The 21,384-nt window shown below is 45.0% G+C and overlaps 1 protein-coding gene across 1 annotated transcript in view; it reads right to left on the minus strand.

Annotated features, from left to right (window-relative positions):
• Positions 1 to 21,384, minus strand: part of LOC100465628 (dedicator of cytokinesis protein 2-like) — a 101,231-nt gene that overhangs the window by 33,853 nt on the left and 45,994 nt on the right. The window contains exons 8-14 of the mRNA XM_034656750.1: positions 16,755 to 16,911; positions 14,761 to 14,801; positions 11,435 to 11,525; positions 10,584 to 10,703; positions 6,694 to 6,783; positions 3,755 to 3,859; positions 1,565 to 1,706 (exon numbers count right to left, since the gene is read on the minus strand). Of these exons, the coding sequence (XP_034512641.1) occupies positions 1,565 to 1,706; positions 3,755 to 3,859; positions 6,694 to 6,783; positions 10,584 to 10,703; positions 11,435 to 11,525; positions 14,761 to 14,801; positions 16,755 to 16,911 (746 nt within the window). The remainder of the gene's footprint in view (positions 1 to 1,564; positions 1,707 to 3,754; positions 3,860 to 6,693; positions 6,784 to 10,583; positions 10,704 to 11,434; positions 11,526 to 14,760; positions 14,802 to 16,754; positions 16,912 to 21,384) is intronic.

Raw genomic sequence — 21,384 nt, forward strand, 5'->3', positions numbered from 1 at the left:
GACTAGTTACATTTCCTCTCGCAAATACCATGGTAGAGCAGGCATGAAGGGCAGGTGAGCATAATGAAAGGTTACAGATGAATATTTATCACCCAAGGGAAAAATATTTGGATTAAGGTTCGGCAGACTTAGCAGACCAGCCATGCAACCTGTCAACCCCGTTTTAAAGGCTGTAACTTAATTTGAGCTGCAGGGTGCAGTGTGGAGAGCCACGGTGGCTCAGCTGTCTGCCTGATCCTTGAGTTTGCATGCTTTCTGCCCCCCCAGGAGTCCTGCCTCCTGCCCGGTGTCAGCTCCTGGCCCTACAAACACCACCACCTACCCAACCTCACTGGCATCTCCTCATGTTTCCCGTGCCCTTCTCCGCGGACTCCAGTGAGCTGGCTCCCTCCCTGTGTCCTTCCCTCCTTCTTGTCGCTATTTGTCTATCTCTCTTTGCTTTCTCTCATTTCCCTTGTCTTTCTATTCATCAACAAGGAGTTTCTCAGTGTCAGCTTTGTGCACTGGGGCAGGTGGTGGGGGTGGGGTTACTGCAGTGAACAAGGTAGTGCAGGCCCCTGGCCTCCCAGGGCTTACAGTCTAGCTTATGTGGACCTTTAAAAGGCACAAAAGATAACAGATTGAGATCAATTCTCTAAAGAAAACAAACAAGGTTTGAGATATGAGGCTCATGAAGAGTTCAGAAAAGGCCACTTTAGATAAGTGACCAGGAGAGGCTTTTCCAGGATGTGACACCAAGTTAGGATCTGATGGGTGAGAAAGGAGCTAGGGGAAGGGCATGACACGCAGAGGGAACAGAATATGCACAGCCCCAGAAGGAACCAGTTAGGTGTGTTTAGGCAACAGAAAGGAGGCCACTGTGGCCAGAGGGTCACGAGAGAGGGAAGGAATCGTGGGGAAGGAGGGCAATGACATTGGAGAGGCAGGCAGGGGTCAGATGGTGGACAGCCTACTGGACTTGCCCAGGAGTTTTGATCTTATTGTAAGAGCAATGTGGCACTGTTTCAGTTCTTTGAACCTGCTATGCTCCTTCCCCACTCGAGGGCTGGGCACATGATGGTCCTTTTCTCTGTCTGGGCCATTCTCCCTGCCTCCCACTAACTTCGGCTCGTTGCTAACTTTAAACATTACCTTCCTCAAGGAAGCCTTCTCTGTCTTCCCAGTCACAGTGTCCTTCATGGCTTTCTCTTGGCATTAATCCCATTTTTATAAACACATTTAATGGTGCAATTGTTTGATGTCTCTTTTACTTGCTAGACTATAAGCTCCCTGAAGGTAGGGCCACTTTGTGAGTGTGATCTTCAGCACCTTGCACAATGATTGGCACCGAGTCAGGGCTCGATAGTATTCATTATGAGAGTGAATGAATAAGTGCACTGATCAATGAATGCAACGTTTAGGGTTTCCCGAGATGGATTCTTTGGATCCCATGCTGGACACTAAAATTGGCACCACTGCAATGATTCTGGCAGCAGCTCTAAGCTCTAAGGTGGGGCTCTGTGGGCTAAAGTCCCAGCAGAGCTATCTCTGCTTGGCCCCTGGTTGGGCCATTCTCCAAGGATACACTGGCCTGGGGCATTCTTCACGTCATCCCCAGGGGCAGAGGTTGTGTTCATCTTCTCTGCATTGGGGAACTGGCTCATCAGCTGTATCTGGAAATCTTCTCTCCGCTCATATTCCTTCCCTCGGTAGATGAATACTTTGTTCTGCAGAGAAATGACACCCAACAGAGATCTCAGGGTCCAGGCTTGGAGAAGGAGATACAAGCAAAGCTGGGAGGTTTGTGACATAAGCACAGAGCCATGGTGAGCTCCTATAGATCTCTCTCCTTCCTGCTTCCCCACCCCAGCAAGGAGCTCAGCTCACCGACCCAGCTGGGCACACCACTTCTTCGAAAAGATTGATTCTAAAAGGAGAGGGGATCATGGATGCTGAGAACTTCTTCAGACTGTCCTATGTACAGCTTTCAGAATTATTCCTCACTTGGATTTCAATGTATCATACCTGCACTTTTGTTCACATGACCACAAAATGTCCCATCTTGCCTTTCATGGGCCATATGGGCTGGGCCTGTAGGATGGAAGGTCCCAGCATTCAGGTCCTTCATCAGGTGGCTCCTGGCTCTAGATCCATAGAATACACTCTTTACACTTCTTTGGCTGTGTTAGCCTCCTCTAAATCAGGTGTTTTCAAACTGGGGGTGATTTTGCCTCCTAGGAGATACTGGCAATAACTGGAAGTATTTTTCATTGTCATAGCTTGGGGGAGGGAGAGCTACTGGAACCCAGTGGGTAGAGGACCAGACGCTAAAAAGACCTTCAATGCAGAGAACAGCCACCATAATGAAGAATAATCTGGTTTAAAATGTCACTAGAGCTGAGGTTGAGAAACCCTATTCTAGATTGTATCCATACCATCTGTGCCACCTCTAGGCCCAGAAGTCTGTCAGTCCAAACCCACATCTGTCACCTCTGCATATGAATGCTTTCATATCTAGAGGATTGTCAGATGGGCCTAGGAGACTTCTGGGCGTTCAGCTCCCCAGGCCTTGCCCCAGACCTGCTGAAATGAGACCTATGGGAGTAGGATCCAGAAACATGTATCTTTAACAAGCTCCCCAGGGGTTCTGATGAACAATCAGGTTTGGGAAGCCACCTCTCCTCACCTTCCCATTGAGGAAAGCCTTACTATCTACCTCTTCTGCAGGCTATGGTGCTCAGTCCTATGAGCCCACTCTGACCTCCACAGACTGGTAACAGTGAAAGACTTATCTCCTCGGCTAGACCGTAAATCAAGTAAGGTCAGAGATCAGATTGGCTATTTCTTTTGTATCTCCCTGACCTCAGAACTGAACCATAGGCTCACAAGAAGGAGTCCTATAGGAGGGAAACCTATAACTGACCTAGTCAAACCCTGTACATGATCAGTGGGAAATCCACGAAAGCATTGGTTCAGAAAATATGCTCCGGAGACCCCTGAGGGTCTCCAGGACCCTTTCAGGACCTCATAAGACCAAGAAACACTCTTCATAATAATGGTCTGCTGGCATTTGCCTTTTTCACTCTCATTCTCTCAGATGTACGGTAGAATTTTCCAGAGCCTGCATGACATGTATTATCACAACAGACTGAATGCAGAAGCAGGTATAAGAACCTAGCTATCCTCTCCTAATCTAAACATGAAAGAGATTTGCAGAAATATGAAACAATCTCATGGTTTGCACACATTTTTATGGGAAAGTATGGAAAAATGTACACTATTTTTCATAAAGATGCAAGTTATATGAACACATGAGAAGTTCATTATTATTTTTAAATACATTGATAAATATTTTTAAATTTTCTTAGTTTTAATTTTGAATATGGGAGATGTAGACAGAGTCTCTAAATACAAAAGTTCATGGAGGACCTCAATACTTTTTCAGAGAGAAAAGCGATTCCTAAGCCCAAAGCGTCTGAGAACAAGTGCTCTGCAGAGCCTGCTGGGCAGCAGAGGTCCTCTGGCTCTCCTTGAATGCCCCACTCAAGGGACGGGGAGCTACTGCCTCTTGGGGAAGCTCTGGTGCTGCAGACCTAGAGAAACAGGGGGTGGCTGGGAGTGGTGATGATGGAGGGGGCTGAGCGTGTGCTGGGGGGAAAGGCAGCATTCAGAAGGAGGAGGGCAGAGTCTCAGTACTAGTGGATCCTCGAAGCACAAAGTGACAGCTGAGAGGCGTCAGGCCCCTGGCCTGGGTCTCTGTCTCCAGCACACTCACCCGCAGAAAGGAGGGAAATCCCTGGCCGTAGTATCCAACGGCAAAGTAGTCTGGCTTGGGCCTGAGGATTTTCATGATGTTTTCATAGAATTTTGCCTGCTGAATCTGAAAGGAGAAAACTCAGAGCTTGTAACAACATAGATGTGTATCGAAGGCACATTCGGCTCAGAAAGGCCACACTTGAGACATGATCATTATACCAAGATGCCCAGGACACATGTTTACGTGTCTGTGGATATGTCTATAATCATCACAGCAATAGCTGTATTTACCCTCTGCCAGGTTCCATGTTGATCACTCTTCCTGTACTAGCTTGCTTACTCGCATCATCCTCGTAACGATTCACAAGTATCATATCTCTGTTTTGCAGAGAAAGAAATGGTGTCTCATAGTGCATCTAGAAAGTATGGAGCTGAATCCAGCCAGCTGTCCAGAGCCCCCCCTCACCACACTGCTCCCTCCTCCATGCACACCAGGCATGAGTTTATGAGGCTCTCTGGATGCATAAATATCTCTGGATTTAAATGCCTTCCTGTGTATGTACACTTAACATATTTCATCATTTCTAAGACGTGTGTGTTTTTCGTATTTTAACATCTCTGAAAACAGTTTACGTCTTACTTTACATCTGATAGCATCTTACAATTGCTATTAGCTAGACAGAAATCATGACAGGATTCATAAAAAAAATACTACATCACACCGATGGCATCTTAGATTTGATACAATATAGGAAATAAATGTGCAAGGACACAAGCCTGTGTAGCACAAGCCTCGAAGCATGGATGTGCATGCACATCAGCAGGGGCATGAATCTGTACTGTGAGTGCATGTGTGTGCATGTGTACGTGTGTACCATGTGCACGCTTATGTGCATATATGTGTACCATGGGTTCATGTGAGCACATACATGTGTACTGTGCACACATGTGTGCTGTGTGTGCACGTGTACACACGTGTGTTTCCATGCATGCGTACACGTGTGAACGTGTGTGCATGCAGGTGTGCATGTGTGCATGTGTGTGCGTGCATGTGCGCCATGTGTGCAGGTGTATACATGTGTGTGCATGCACGTGTGCATGTGTGTGCATGCATGTGTGCCATGTGTGGAGGTGTATAGGTATGTGTGCATGCATGTGTACATGTGCGTGCATGTGTGTGCGTGCATGTGTGCATGTGTATACATGTGTGTGCATGCACATGTGCATGTGTGTGCATGCATGTATGCCATGTGTGCAGGTGTATACGTGTGTGCATGTGTGTGCGTGTGTGCATGCATGTGTGCCATGTGTGCAGGTGTATACGTGTGTGTATGCATGCATGTGTACATGTGTGTGCATGTGCGTGCGTGCATGTGTGCATGTGTATACATGTGTGCGCATGCACGTGTGTACATGTGTGCATGCATGTGTGCCATGTGTGCAGGTGTATGTGTGTGTGTGTGCATGCATGTGTGCCAATTGTGCAGGTGTATACACGTGTGTGCATGCATGTGTACGTGTGCATGCATGTGTGTGCATGCATGTGTGCCATGTGTGCAGGTGTATACACGTGTGTGCATGCATGTGTACATGTGTGTATGCATGTGTGTCATGTGTGCAGGTGTATACACGTGTATACATGCATGTGTACATGTGCGTGCATGTGTGTGCATGTGTGCCATGTGTGCAGGTGTATACACGTGTGTGCATGCATGTGTACATATGTGTGCATGTGTGTGCATGCATGTGTGCCATGTGTGCAGGTGTGCCATGTGTGCAGGTGTGTGCATGCATGTGTGCATGTGTGTGCATGCATGCGTGCCATGTGTGCATGTGTACACATGTGTGCGCATGCATGTGTGTTCATGTGTGCATGCATGTGTGCCATGTGTGCAGGTGTATACATGTGTGCGTGTGTGTGCATGCCTGTGTGCTGTGCGTGCATAAATGTATGGGATATGTGTGTGCATGTGTACAAATGAATGCGTATTCTGTGCATGTACATGTGTATACAAATGTGTACTGAATGTAAGTGCGCATGTGTGTGCATGAATGTGTACTCCGTGTGTGTGTATGTGTTCAAGCACGTGAATGTACATGTTTAGAAGGTGTGTGTGTCTCCATGTCTTTAAACATCCATGTGGATGTATGTGTGGGGTTGATATCAGTGTCTCCTGGTGTGACTACATGCGTGTGTTTGCATCATATCCTACACGCAGTACAAACAGCTAACAGCTCAGCCGGTTTTAACAAGAACACTGAACTCAGTACCCATCCCCCCCCCCAAAGAAGCAATAAATCATCTCTCCACATTCTGACTCTCATTTTAGAGTTTTCTGGACACAGCTGGACTGGTCTGTCAACATAGGCTAAGACGGGGTGCCGGGGTCCTAGTTCTGAGGTGGCCGGGAAATAGGTGGGAGGTGTACAAGTGGCAGGAACAGCCCAAGTGTTCTGCATTTTCCCTGCAGATACCACCTCCCCACCAAGCCGTGGCATCTGCAGCCTGAGCGGGCTAGGCCGGCTTCCCCCACCTTCCACTTACCCCCACCAAATCACCAGCACCAAGGAGCTAATGGGGAATGGCCAGATGGGGAGCATTTTAATGTGATTTATCTGTTAATCAGAAAGCACAAATTTGCGTTTTTATTTAATTGGCTTGGTGATTTGTGGGGCTTTTACTGCAAATGCAGCACAGTGTTTATTGGGTATGCAACAGCAGCAGCAGCCCCAGTGCCAAGCAGGTACTTACCACTACATCCGGTAAACTGTCGCTGATGAGTTTTCCCAGAATACCTCCCTCTGGAAATATTCCCAACTGGAAGGAAGGCTTTCAGCAGCCTTCCTCAACTCAGGCCCTACTTCCAGGACTTTTCTGTTGCCTTGACCCCACCTGGCCTCCCACTTCCTCTTCCCAGCCTCTCTGGGGAGCCCAAGGCCCTGGGCACCCAGCCTTACCAGGTTCTGGCTCAGGAGCTCATAGTCGAAGATCTCCATCTCGTACTGTTCTGCCAGCTCCTTGCACAGACTGATGGCCTCTTCCCACATCTGTAAGAAGGTCATGGACACAAAGGTTAGGAGGCACCTCCAGGCTTGCAGAACCCTTGCTGATGAAGAGACTTGAGGCGGCTTGCCTCCTGGGACTGCACTGTAAGCCTCACTCAGACCCAGGCCTGGCCCCAGGCACAGGGAGCCAGGTACTTCCCAGGCAGCACGACCCTTCCTCTGCCCCTCACTCTGTTTTGTGACAAATAATGGAGCAGCCAGAGATGAGGCTCAATACTTTATTCGCATGCTCTCCGGGTCTTCACAACTGCTCTGGGACGTGACTGGTAACATTTGCAGTTCCCAGGTGAGAAATGTAGGTTCAGACAGGCAGAAACACTGTCTCAGGTCACATGTCCAACCAAAAGCTGGGCTAGAACGCACACCTGGGTGTGACCCGAGGTTTGTCACCTACAGACCTATGTTGTACAGCAGGTCTCTAGAACTTACTCATTTTGCATAACTGAAATTTTATACCTGTCACTTCTTAATGGGGTTATTGGAGTGTATGAGTGGGGAGGGGGCTGCATAGAGGTGGAAATGGAATTGGTACTAGAGTATAAAAAGAGTGATTAGGGGTGCCTGGGTGGCTCAGTTGTTAAGCGTCTGCCTTCAGCTCAGGGCGTGATCCCAGGGCCCTGGGATTGAGCCCCGTGTCGGGCTCTCTGCTCTGCTGGAAGCCTGCTTCTTCCTCTCCCACTTCCCCTGCTTGTGTTCCCTCTCTCATTGGCTATCTCTCTCTCTGTCAAATAAATAAATAAATTCTTAAAAAAAAAAAGAGTGATTAGAACTTTCTGTAAGAGGCACATGGATGGCTCACTGGTTAAGCGTCTGACTATTGATTTCAGCTCAGGTCATGATCTCTGGGTCATCAGATCAAGTCCCATGTTGGGTTCCACACTGGACATGAAGCTTGCTTAAAATTCTCTCTTCCTCTCCCTCTGGCCCCGAATCCCTTTCTCAAAAAAAAAAAAAAAACAAAAAAAACAAAAAAAAAAAAACTTTTTGTAAATAGGTCTTTTCCATTTGAAAAAAAAAATTCTGTAAAAACAAACCCTGGATATAGGGGATTTTCCTTTTCCTCTGCTCTGTCTTAGGCTGAACCCGATAGATCATCCCTCCATCTTAGACTGAAGGAGGTCGGGAGCCTCTGCAGAGAGGCGGGGGAGATGCAGAGTGGGCTGGAGATCTGGCAATCTCAAGGGACACCCATCACATTTCATATTCAGTTTAAAATGGAAAATGCATCTAAATGGAGAAGCTAGGGGAGGTGGGGAAGGAGAAAGGGGAGATTGCCAAAATGTAGTGTGTGCTTTGTAGCAAAAATGCTCTCTCTGCATCCAAGCATAAAAATAAATAAAAGCAAGCGCCGAGTGGAGGAGCCACGGCTTTAAATCCGTGGACAACTTAGTGAGCAGCATAAAAATGCTTTATGTGCCAGGAGGAACCAACTCCACAGGCCAGACTGGCGGGGGCTTTCCTTCTCGGCAGCATGACAAGAAGATGGTGGTAATGTCCCTGGGCTGGGTCAGGGGTCTGTTTGGCTCATGTGTAGGTATTTGCCAACTTCCCACCATAACATTCGAGAAAGGTTCTCCCCATGTGTTACGAGACCACTAAGGGGCCAGGGAGGGAGTCAGATACTTTGGGATTTCCTCCTGAGTCTGACCTCTGACAGTCACTGATCCTCAGTATATAACTGAGGAATCTCATATATTACCTATGGAGCACCTGCTGGTTTCTAGGCATGGTATGGTATACAGTGATGGAACAGACATAAATATGGGGAAGACACAGTCTCTTCCATGAAACATAAGTGGGTAAAGCTTACACATAATTAGATGTGAGAGTTGGGTTTCGAGGAATGTAGAGGAGTCCACCAAGTACTGACCGGTGGACTTTTAGAGTAGAAAGCCATTGTGTGTGTCTGGAGCAATAAATCTCCATGAGGGGAGGTGTGGGGAAAGGAAGGTAAAGGGATGCTAAAGAGTTTGGGCTTCATTCTGGAAGCTTCCACAGCAGTGGCTAGCAGAGTGAGCTATACCCATCTGTTCTCTCCTCTCTGCTCCCAAAGTACCTTGGCACTACCTTTCCCTCCCTCATCCTCCGTTATTGTACAACACCAAAGGGTGGTATGCAAAAAAGATTATGATCGGCATGTCTGTTTTGCCAACTAGATGATAAGCAGCTGGAGATGAGGGATGATGTCTTTTTCCTCTCTACTCAGCACAGGGCAAGTTGAACTGGATACTTTGCAGAGGACAAAGCTCCACATGTCCTTTTGGGGATGTGGGATGGACTGAATCAGCTAGCTATAAACAAATAGTAATCTCAACTTGATGCCAACAGGGCAGAAGGTTCCAGCAGCGGCAGACTCTCTGCCCTCAAGAGGCTTATAATTGTAAATTATAAAAACAGTGTTCTCCAACTGCTCAACTCCTGGGAATTTATAAGCCCTTCTACAGACATTACCTCATTTTGTCTTTCCAGGGAAGGTGGGGAGATCAGGCTAAGACAGATACAATGAACTGCAGTGACAGAACAAACCAAAATTAAGTCCACTAAATTATGTCCTGATAAGCTGTAAGAGACCTTGTAATTCAGAGGAGAGGCAGGGCTGGAGGTAAACTGGAGGACTCAAGAAGGGTTTGGTGGAGGAAGTGGCCAATTCACTGGGGCCTTGAAGGCAGAGTGGGGTAAGGATGAGAGCTAAAATTGAAGAAGATAGGACGATGTACCAGGTCCTATGATAGTTGTTTGACATGCACTCTGTCTCCTAATTTTCACAATACCACTAGGAAGTATGTATTATTAGTATCACTATCTTGGGTGGGAACTGGAGTCTCTAAGAGGTCAAGGGAACTGTAGGTAGTAGAGGAGCAAGGTTTGAAACTGGCCTGACTCCGGGGACTGAGCAGTTAGTCCACATGCCACATCTCCTATAGGATGAATGGGTGCATTTGGGTTGGTGCTTCCTGAAGCTTCACAGGAGACTGGAAGATGGGTAGCAGTCGGTCTGTCTAATCTCCTGACCAGACCCAACCAAACACTTCGTCCTTACTGTTTAAAGATCAATGATGGCATCATAGTGTCATTCAGTCATGCAATTCATTCACTTATTCAACATATATTTATTTGGCCCTGCATGTCAGGCTCCATGCTAACCACTGGGCATTCAGCAGTGGACAAGACAAGTCTCTGTGTTCATGGCATTCTAAAATGCTATTTTATTGAAGTTAGTCCCAGAAGGTGTCCTTGAGGACATGATATCTGAGCAGAGCTCTGAGCTGTGAGAAGGAGCCTGCCATGGAAAGCTACAGAGGGAAAAATGTTCTACAGTGGGAAAAGCAAGTGCAAAGACCCTGGTGTGGAAAGGAGCTTGGCATACAGCATGGGGGAGCTGGCAGTGATGAAATGAGAGAACAGCTCATGTGGGCCCTCACAGGTCATGAGCAGGATTGCGTAATCATTCTAATGGAATGGGGGACCCATGGAGATGACTCTAAGCAGGAGAACGGTGAGATCCAATATTATTTTTTGTGATCCCCGTTTCCTGAATGAAGGATGATCTGTTGGAGGCAACAGAGGAAGCAGGAAGATTGCTTAGAACCCGTTGAGCATCCAAGTGAACAATGATGAGGCCTGAATCGAGGTGGTGAGAAGGTGGAGCCAAGTGATCAGACTTAGAATTGGGAGGGACAGCTGACCAGACATGTAGACAGATGGGGTGCAGAGTATAGGAAGGAATCACCCTTCCCCGTAGTAAGGTCACCACAGAGAGAAGAAGGACAGGGACAAATTACCTTTCCTTTGTCAAAGTAGCCTATGATGATCTCATAGAGTGTCTCCTTCAGCTGTCGATGAGTCTGGGGGTGCTGCTGGCCTGTCTGCATGACCTGCGATGCGCACTGCTCATCTGACCACTGAGGAGAAAAGACACATGAAGTCACCCGGGGCTGAGAGGCAGCCAAAGGCAGGTGTCTTCCTCACTAATGAGAAGCAAGAGGAAGCCCTGCCAACACCTCTGCCAGCTTGCCCACCACCCCGGGTTATGGGTCGTCAGCCAGAGAAATGATGGGCTGCAGTATCCATTTGGGAAGTGCCTCCTGATTTTTGCCAAGTGGTGCTTCTTTGACTCTCTCTTGGCTCATGTGTATGGTTGGTAGGAATTTTCTCTGAACCCCTGTAAGACATGGCCCCAGGTTTTCAAAAGCGAAAGGAAATCCTTTAGATGTTGTCCAGTTACAATACTGTTTTCAAGAGAAGGAAAACTGCTCACTGGGCATGATAATAATTTATAGTTGAGGTTTGGATGTTATATAAAACATAAAACATATCTCGGGGGGTTATCTTTGTTGCTAAGTATGAAAGTCACTTGAAACCTTATGTGATCAGGCAAAGAAGTGCAGAAAAGTGCCAGGTCAAGAGTTTGGGGACACGGCAAAACAAAATTTATTGGCTAATTCTTTTTCCTTGCCTTGTCTTGCCTTGCCTTTCTTTTCCTTTTCTCTTCCTTTCCTGTTTTTCTCTTTCTCCCTCACTTTCTACCTCTTTCTTTCCTTTCTCTCTTTCTCTCTTTCTTTCTTAACTTTTATTTGCTATGAGCGCCCCATAGAGATCCTAGCACAAATCACTTTCACAGGAAGGGCAGTACCTTGAGAAGCCAGGTGTGGAGAAGGAGTGTGTAGGCAGCCTCCGTGTAATTGTCACAGTCCAAGTGAAGATCACGGAGTTTGTACAGGTACCTATGCAGAGAAATATGCTAGGTTACCAGGTTCAGTGATAAGGAGGTAGGAGGGAGGGTCAGGTGGGTGTCACATAGAACAACTAGGCACCACTTAGGATCACAAAGGAGTCCTCGTCTCCAATAATCAGTGACGGGTGATGACAGCAGCCCTTAGTGTTAGTGGGATATTTTGTGTGTGACAGGTAACAAGCTAAGTATTTTGAAAGCCTTAGATCATTTAATCCTCATGGCAACTCTGGGAGATGGGTTTGTTGAGAATTTTCACTTCCAGATAAGAAAACTATGGCCTGGAGAATTTAAGTATCATCCCAGCCAGTATGCCACTTGATACTGAAGAGTCTGGCCAATGCAATATGACAGGTAAGGGAAATTAAGGAAGAGGAAATGAATATTTCATCAGAAGTCTTGTGCTAATAATTCGCAGAGCTGGAACGTGATCCAGGCTAATTGTCTCCTGAGCCTGTGCTCTGAACATCGTACCATTCCAGGAGAAAGAACAAGCCACAGCACTATAAAGGACAGCTCTTACCCTCTCTTCAGTGTTCTCTTGGTATAAAAGAAGTGCATTTTCTGGTAAAGGAAGTGGATCAGGGCCTCAAGATTGGATATTCATGTAGAGACCCTGAGCTGTCAGTAGGGAGAATATATAATTCAACCATAACCACATTCCCACTTTCTCTCCCTTTGCAATGTGAAGTTCCAGTACTGAACCCTGGGATGACTTTACATTGTAAAAATACAGTTGTGATCTACATTGTGAAGGAGAGGTCTGTGGTACTATGAGAACAGGGTTCATTTAGGTGGGGAGAGGAGGGACTTCTAGAAAAGTTTCCATTGCTTGGGAGTTAGGCTAGGATCTAAAAGTAAGGGGATGAATGAGGAATGAGCATCCCAGGTAGAAAGATTTGCTCTTTCATTCATCCAACAAATGGGTACTTTATGTATTATATCAATTCATCCTCCCAATCATCCTTTTATAGATAAGATGACTGAGATTTATGTTAAAGTAGTCAGAGCAAGAAACAGTAGAACTGGGTTTCAACATCAGCAATTTCTGCCTCCATAGTCATGACTATTCCACTCTTGTCCTTCATTTTTCTTCTCATCATTCAGAGTTATCAGCGAAATTACACGCGGCTTGCATGCGGGGAGTGTTGAGCTTGTGTTCTTCCTTCAGAGGTTTCTAAAGACTTCTTTAGGGGTTTTCTATGTGCAAGGCTGAATCCTACCTTATATCCTCCTGCCCATCCTTGGCCCCTTAAATCCCCAGATGGCTGGTTGCAAAAACCTTTAAGAGAGCAGCCAGAGGAACAGATTTCCAGCTACTCTCAGCTCCCTGATCAACCAAGGCACCCTCTTCTCTCCTTTGCCAACTCAAGGATTTGGTGATCTACTATAGAACCCAAAGGAAAACACCCTGCTTGACCTGACCAGGATTCAAGCTCAAACACCTACACAGGCCAGATGGGCAGCTTGAGTGAGGTAGGCAGGGTGAAGTTCAATGGGGAATGGAGACGATGTCATGACCAGAGTACTCCAGTTTTGTGAGGACAGGAGGAGGGCCCAGTGTTGCCACACCTTCTGAGTTTTTTAGAAGAGGGAAATTTTTATTTTTATATAAAATCTCTAGATTTTCAAATTTTGGCAACCAACTTAAAAATGTTTTTAAATACTATGCCTGCCAAACAGAACAGGTTTCCAGACTATATCCTGTTACATTGTTTGGTTTAGGCAAATGCGGTTTTCCTAGATTACAACAGAACTCGAATCTCCAGAGCTTATGGAGATCTGGGGCTCGCCATCTGTGTTTCTAAAATGGGAAGGAGAGAAAAGAGGTTGGAGGGATGGATCCATGTGCTAGATACTTTACCTATAGCATCTCATTTAATCTTCAAAACAGAAGGTAGAATGGAAACATTCTGTAAGGGGAAACCTCAGCCCAGAGAGACTGAGTGATCTTATCCAGGGTCACCAAGAAGACAAGGTGAAGTCCCCAGGTCCTTTGGACTCCAAAGCTTTGCACTACTATAGTAAGTCCTGTCTAGTGATGTTATAAATACTATTAAAGCTTAGGCCAGCCTATGGAATTATCTTTTATCCAAATTATAGTTCCTATTCCTGGAATAATGCTAAACTAAGTACCTAAAAATATCTGCAATAATAGCAGAGTAGGTTTAGACTTGGAGTCCCTGGCCTTTGACAGAATGGATCAAAAGACTTGAAAACACTTGTTAATCTTCTGGTCAATTTCTCTTTGTGGGATCTTGTCTCATGAGGATATATGCAAGATATATGTTGAACACATAAGACATACATCCAAGAATTTTGTCGGTGTGCTATTTACAATAGAAAAAAGTTGGAAACAATCTAAATGTTCAACAATATAGGATTGGCTATATAAATTACGGTATATTCTAGAAAGAGAATTTTATAGTTTCATTAAAAATGATGTTGAAATTCATCTGTTGACATGGAATTCTTGTCAAGCATAGAATAAAGTATGAGCACTATGATCTAATTTTTGTAAAAAATATGCAGGCATAGAATTCTATCTATATATAAATATAAAAGGGTCTGAGAATATGTATGGATTATGGGAGTTTATGTCATTTCTTTTGCTTTTGTCTATATTTTATGAGCTTTTTGTTGCTGTTGTTTTGGTAATAAGTATGCATTATTTTGTAATGAGTAAAAATAACAATTAAAAAACTTTGGAGAAAAAAAAATATGAGATTCTGAGAAAAATTGGCAAGGCAGTTTTTTGCTCCAGGCTAATGTCCGCCCCAAAACCCCTTCATGATATATTCAAATAAATATCTTTTAAATGCCTACAAGGAAGCAGGTATCATGCATTTTGGTATTTTTTTTCCCTTTGAAACTGGGCTGCCCAATGGTCTAACTACATGCTTCATAAACCCTGGCCTTGGGCCTCGTGTGCCAGACTTCAACAAATGCAGATGCAATTCACCAGCTCAATCCACAAAGTGGGTTAAGGAAAGCGTGGTCTGTGGACACAGCAAAGCAGCATGGCAGGTCACAGAAGTCCAAGTAGTATGGGAGGCGCTTATAGGAGAATGAAAGGAGTTGAATCTGGAAAGATGGATAAGAATCAGAACACACAGTGTTAAGAAGATAAGTTTAAATTCTATCCTGAAGGCAGTGGGGAGCCATGGATGGATACTGAGCAGGAGGATGACACAGCAGGTCTGGGTTTTAGAAAACAAACATCTTACCTTATGTACATCTCTTCCCGATTGTTATCTTTGTAGAAATTCTAGGTAGTGAAGGAAAAACAGTGATGAGTGTTTTTCTTTGCAGAGCGGCAGGGGTAGAAGGTGTAGTGAATGAGAAGCAAGGAAGATTGCTGTTTACTCTCGGGGGCCCTGAGATGGGAGCACAAAATTTACTTTCTTGAATGCATCAAACACCCTTCTTAAGAGATTCTGCCTTGAAAGTCAAGTCCCTTATCCTTAGACTGTAAAGGGACAGAAGGGGTACCTCAAACGTCATGTATTAGGGGTGAAGTTGAGCTATTTGCTGTATTGAAAGGGGGGCTGTCAAGATTGAGGCAGTCCACTTTGACGGAGTCTACAACAAAAGGCAGCCCAGCTTGATGCTGACAAGCTCAGACCTAGTATTCAGAGCTGGTTGGACTCACGGTAACAGCAGTAATCAGAGTAATAGGAATAGTAATGGACCCCAGGCAGAATAATGGATCATAACTCCTGTTGGTACAGCAGTATGGGGAGTTATGATGAGACTCCACAGGCAAAAACACTTAAACTGGGCAATACCTAGGAAGCCTGACTCAAGCTTGGGAGTCATTTAGACTAGTAGTAGTCCTGGGCTCCACCACCAGAGATCCTAATCTCATGCATTTATAATTGAGTCCTTAAAAACTCCAAGCCAAGAGGTCGTGGTCTGACCCATGAGCCATACATTGAGAAACCCTGGTTTAACCCAATGTACACCAGAGGCTCAGAAAGGGGGAGGTGATGTGTTCCAGGTGTTCCAGGGTACACAGTTAGTGGGCGGCAGAGCCACACTAGACCTCAGCCGCCCTGACACCCTCTCCCTGTCCTCCTTCCTGATGCCATGATTACACCACACCAAAAGCTAGCAGGGTCTAATTGCTTGTGGATCTGCCTGTCCCAAACTCTCTCCCTGGTCAGTCTGACTGTTGAAGGTCATTTTCTTCAACTAACTTCTGCCTCTCCATAGAGAGAAATTGCTAAACTCCAGGAAAACCCCTCTTCCTGCTCTTTACGTAAATTGGACCTGGTGGAGTTATTAACAGTGAATTCCTTTCTGCTGTAATCAGGATTTTTAAACTCCCCTTAGCATTTCAGAAAATCAATGGCAATATCTAGGCTATTAAAAAGGTAGTCCACTTGGGGTAAACAGAAGCCACACAAAGGAAGTATAGGACAGGATTTATATTTCTGGAGCATTGAGCATGGCAGGGGGCATTGATATGATGGATGCCACATGGTCTTTTGGCCAACTTCATTCATTTAAACCACTTTAGGGTGGGCTGACATGACGGCGTGAAGTGCTGGGGCTGCTACAACCTGTCTCATGACTGTATGGCAGGATATACGAAGGGAGACTTTTCAGGAGTTGGCTCTCGGCAGGTCATGTGGTGTGGGGCTTAAGAGACTGCACTTGAGATTAGCTGCTCTGGTTAGCCTGGCCTATACTAATTTGCTGTAAATTCTGGTTATTAGATTACTCCATTCCATAAGAGAAGGAAACTAATACGTAGTAAGCATTTAAACATGCCCCTGGACTGCATAACCTAAGAAATAGGTACTATTATTTTCTCTATAGAACAGAGAACCCAACTAAACCTTCAGAAAACTTCCTTGACTTGTCTATTCTACTAAGTATCAGAGGTAGGATAAGAACCTATGCACTATGTAATTCCAAATCTCATACTCTTAACCACTTTCTACTGCCACTTCCCTTCCATATGATGTGTTAAGTACTAAAGATAACATTCGTTCCCATTTGATCTATGAGGAAACTGAGCATGGAGTGGTGAATTTATTGGCCTCAAGACACAGAGCTAGCAGATGGCAGAGTAGGGATTCAATCCCACTTTTGTCTGGTTTGTGAAGCCCTTAGCACTCCCTCCCTATCAAAAGCATAGTGAAACCCAAACCAGACCTCCCCCCAAGACTCTGGTCTGGTGGGACCTTGGGGCGAGGTGGCCAACCCCACACACCAGCAGATTCACGGTGCAGCTCATGCGGTTGTCTTTGCTCTCGTCCGTCATCACACCCCGGTAATCGAGCAGCTTCTCCAGGAGGCCTTTCACCAGGTTCACAAAGTTTTCCACTGACTTGAAAATAGTTGGGTGCTCTGCAGCACAATCCATCAGGCTGTGGGCAGAGATGGGAGGGCAGTGAGCTCATGGCCAGGGGAGAAAGAGTGTGTTGGTGGGGGAGGGGAGCAAATAAACCAGTGAACCCAAGTTCTCCTGGTTCATGTGTTGGCCCATTTTGTTCATTTGTTCAATCACATATTCATTTATACACTTATTTATCCATATAGTTCAGCAAGTATTTAATGTTTCCCCCACCATCAGAATGGGAAAAAAAAAGTGTCCAGTGTGGGCAATGGTGTGGGGAAATGGTTACTTGTATACATCCACATTATGAGGAAATCAGTACAACCTTTTGAGTAGCAATTTTCACAATATCTATCAAAATTGCAAATGACATACCCTCTGACCCAACAATTCTACTTCGGGGAATCTATTTGACAGAAATATTCCCAGAAGCATGCAAGGATTTATACTTACAAATTGTGTCTACAGTGAAATAGTTGAAACCATCTTAAATGTCCATCAAGAGGCAAATGGTTAATTAAAGCATATTTACAAAGTGTAGTTCTATGAAGACATTAAAAAGTATGAAACATCAATATGCTTTGACACAAAAAGCTCTATAAAATATACAGATCAGTGAGAAATGTTAAGTCTCAGAACAATATTTGTTTTTTATTTAACCAACTTATATAGAATCTACCATGTCCCAGGCATCATTCCAAATGTCTCACAAATGATAACTCATTTAATCTCCCATCATTGTCTTATGAGATGGGATCTTTGCAGATGAGGAAACTAAGACACAGCAATGCCAACTAACTCGTCCAAGGCCACATAGTTGTTAAATATCAACATTCTGGCTCCAGCATTTGTGAACAGAGGTGCATGTCTCCATTATGTATCTCTGTGTGCTTATAAATGGGACAAATATGTCAGGAAGGATAAACACCAAACTCTTAATGGTGGTTGCTTCCAACAAGGGGTCTAGGTAGGAGGACAGAGGAGAAAGTATTCATTTTAAAAATTTAAATGTGCATATGTTATTTGAAAAATTTACATTTGTTGTAATATTAGTATTCTAAATTTAAAAAAAACAAAAATAAACACTGTGACATTCCTTAAGCGTCTTAGTTGCTAGGCACTGTGATAGGCATTGTATGGAGTGGGGATGGGGAGAAAGATAAAATAAGAAATATTAAAAAAAATCATGTCTACTTTCAGGAGGCCCACAGGCTAGGCAAGGGGAGACAGATGGATTAAAATTTTGATTAATGACTACTTTTTATTAATCACTTATTGTGCACCAGACACTGTACTAATCACTTTTTCTTATTTCTTTTTTTTTTCTATTTTTTTTCTCATCATTTTTTCTTAAGAAATCATCATGATAATTCTGACTGGTAAAAATTATTCCCTTCATTTTAGAATGAAGGCTCAGAAAGGTTAAATGACCTTCCCAAATCACTCTGGTAGTAGCGGTGACCTTGGGAATCAAGCCAAACACTTCCCTATTTTCCCACAGAGAAACATTGTGGTGTGTTCTCAGGCATCTTGAGTAGACAAGCATTACCCAGGCTGCTATTTGTTTCTGGCTACTTTCCCCGTGGCGGCTTAGGTCCCAAGAGCTCCTAGGAGGGAAAGGTGAGAAAGGCAAGGACGTTGGAGGGTCATTTCCTCCCAGAAGCCAAACCAGGCTGCAAGGAGGCGACATCTCAAACTGTGGCTGTGATCAGACAAATCCATCTTCTCCGTGGGAGAAGCACCTGTTCCCTGGCTCTCGATGAGAGATGCAAATTGCCCTGTGATTTAGGCCTGTCTGGCTCAGTCACAGCTGTGCCTGACTCCTGGGACAGTCACTTGCAGCCCTGTTTCCCAAGCTAATGACAATGCGACAAAGCTTTGTCCAGCATTTGGAGTGTGAGTCCTCATAGCCTCCCAGGCAGTTCAGACCCAGAAGGTATCTCATGGCCTGAGAGCAGCCAGACTAGTGGTTCTCAGTCCCAACTGCATGTCAGAGTCAGCAGGGGAGCATTTTATAAAGCTCAATGTCCACCCTAAAATCAAAGACTTTGTATCTCTGGGAGTGAGAACTGGGTAGAAGTATTTTATTTTTAAAGTTCTCTAGGTGATTCCAGTAGGTAGCCAACATTAGAACAACTCGTTTAGTCCAGTGCTTTGCAAAGGTCAATGTGCATGGGAATAACCTGGGGAATAATAGATTCTGTTGATAGATTCTGGTTCAGTAGATCTGGGCTAGGGCCCGAGATTCTGCATTTCTAAAAAGCTCCTGGATGAAGCTAGTGCTATTGGTCCTTTGTGAAGCATGGGTTCAGAAGAACACAGTCTTTTCTTTCTTAGTTTCACTATTGTTTAGGCATAGGGTAAGAAAGCTGGTCATATGGTCTAGGATTGGTGAGGTGGATTGGCAGATTGTTTGGGAATTACCCAGCTGTTCACCATCCTCCACCATCCTCCATCCATCCATCCATCCATCCATCCACTCAACGGATACTGTTCTAGGAACTAGGGATTCAGAAACCATTAAGACACTGACTTCCAGGAAATCACAGCGTAGCAGGGGAGGCAGATACAGAAATAAAAACTAGCCATAGTACGTAATACTACGGTTCATTGAGTACTTCCTGTGCTCCAGATGCTGCACAAGCCCATTTTATTGGTTATCTTGTTTAACACTTACAAAATTTCCTTGAGTTGGGCATTATTAACATCATCAATTTATAGAGGAGGCATGAGGCCCATGCGTCTTGCAAAGGTCACCCCGCTGTTCCTCTCTTTTGAATCCACAATAGAGGACAAGTACAATGAGAACGGGTCCTGGGAATCTCCAGGTGAGTAATTCCTCACTCAATGGAAGGAGAGGTGGCAGCCACGCCCTGTCTATGCTCCTGCCTAGAGGGACCTGGAGGGAGCTCACACTGCCCTGGAATTGATTTGCATTCAGTGTGGGAGGCCTTCAGAGGGAGGAGCCCAGGCCCACTCTCTGTCAGTGCTGATGGAACTGGGTTTTCACTCATTGCTTTAAAAATGATGTATGCGGTACCATATATGACAGGTCCTCTTTCAGGTATTGAACTGGCCTGGGTGGGATCTTGGCCCCAGAACACACATTCTCTGTCCCCTTCAACTTTTCAGCTTCCTTGCCATTTCTAGAAAAATTCTCAGGCAGATGGAATACAGCAGGATAGAGTGTCTAATTATTCCATTCAATGTGGGACCCTCACATGAAGACAGTCATGGACAAATGGGAGCGGGCTATGAGGACAGTTCTGAGGGTAGGGAGGAGTGGGATGTTCTGTAAGATTATATAGCTTGTGTACTGCGCAAAAGCCCATAAAGGCTGAAATTCAGCCCCACTCCATGCCCTAAGCCTTGTGCCCTAATGCAGGGCTACAGCTGCCACAGAAAAGGAAACCCTGCTTTATTCACAGAGGCACCATCATATTCCTAAGCCATGTACCCACAGCACTGTGTTTGCCCAGAGCAGACCCTACATACCAGTGGAAGCCCTGAATGAAGGGCTGGAGGAACTGAGGATGACTAGCCTGGGGAGATGTGACAGGAACTGAGGATGACTAGCCTGGGGAGATGTGACAGGTAGGCTCATGGCTTCAAATACCACATCAGTACCTACCTGGAGAATAATAATAATAATAGCTAATATTTTCAGACTACTTACTAGTTATCAGAAATTGTGCTAAGTACTTTTCATGACTTCTATTGCATAATCTCAACAAAAACTCTAAGAGCTGGGTAGTATTTTTATCCCCAGTTTGCAGATAAGGAAACTGAGGCTCAGAAAGTCCAAAGGAAAAAGCAAGGACCCGGCCCTTGGTACTAATGGGCCCTTGACTCCTCTGGTTGGTTTGATTAGTTTTGCAGAAATCATTCACACCTCTGTCTCAGGAGCAAAAATAATGAGCTGCTTTTAATTTCCTCAACCTCTAAGGGTTCCTTTTATAAATAATCACTCAGGAAGGATTTGAAAATCCTGCTGATCGTCTGAAGACTGCCACAGAGCCCCATCCGCTTATAAAAATGGAAATTGCCAGCACTGTAAATGGTTTCGCTTATGGTCAATATTTAGATTTTCCTTTATAGAACTTTAAAATAAACATTGACTCAGGCAAAATGTCACTTTTTCCCCTGGACGGTCAGTCTCGATACCACCTGAGGGGCAGACAGTGGGTTTCTCCTTCCAGCTGAGCTACCTTTGCCATCCATGTGTCTAGTGAGGGCTGTGCAGAGTGACAGTAGGGGGGCAGGGCCTGCCGAGATAGTGCTGCTGGGAATCTGCTCTGCCTACGGAGCAGGGCAAGGAGGGTCCCTGTGAGGGTTAGAGCAGGGCTTTAGTTTTGCTTTCGTTGCTGAAGTTAAATATTCAAAAGGGATTGGGAAAAGAATCCAAAATAAGAGTTATATCAAAGAATCATGCAAATCAGAGAATATACAACTAAGAAGAAATTTGGGGTGTCTGAGTTACTTTCCTAAACCCTGGATGAAGTCC

This window comes from Ailuropoda melanoleuca, chromosome 3 (assembly GCF_002007445.2).
Source record: "Ailuropoda melanoleuca isolate Jingjing chromosome 3, ASM200744v2, whole genome shotgun sequence".
NCBI lineage: Eukaryota > Metazoa > Chordata > Mammalia > Carnivora > Ursidae > Ailuropoda > Ailuropoda melanoleuca.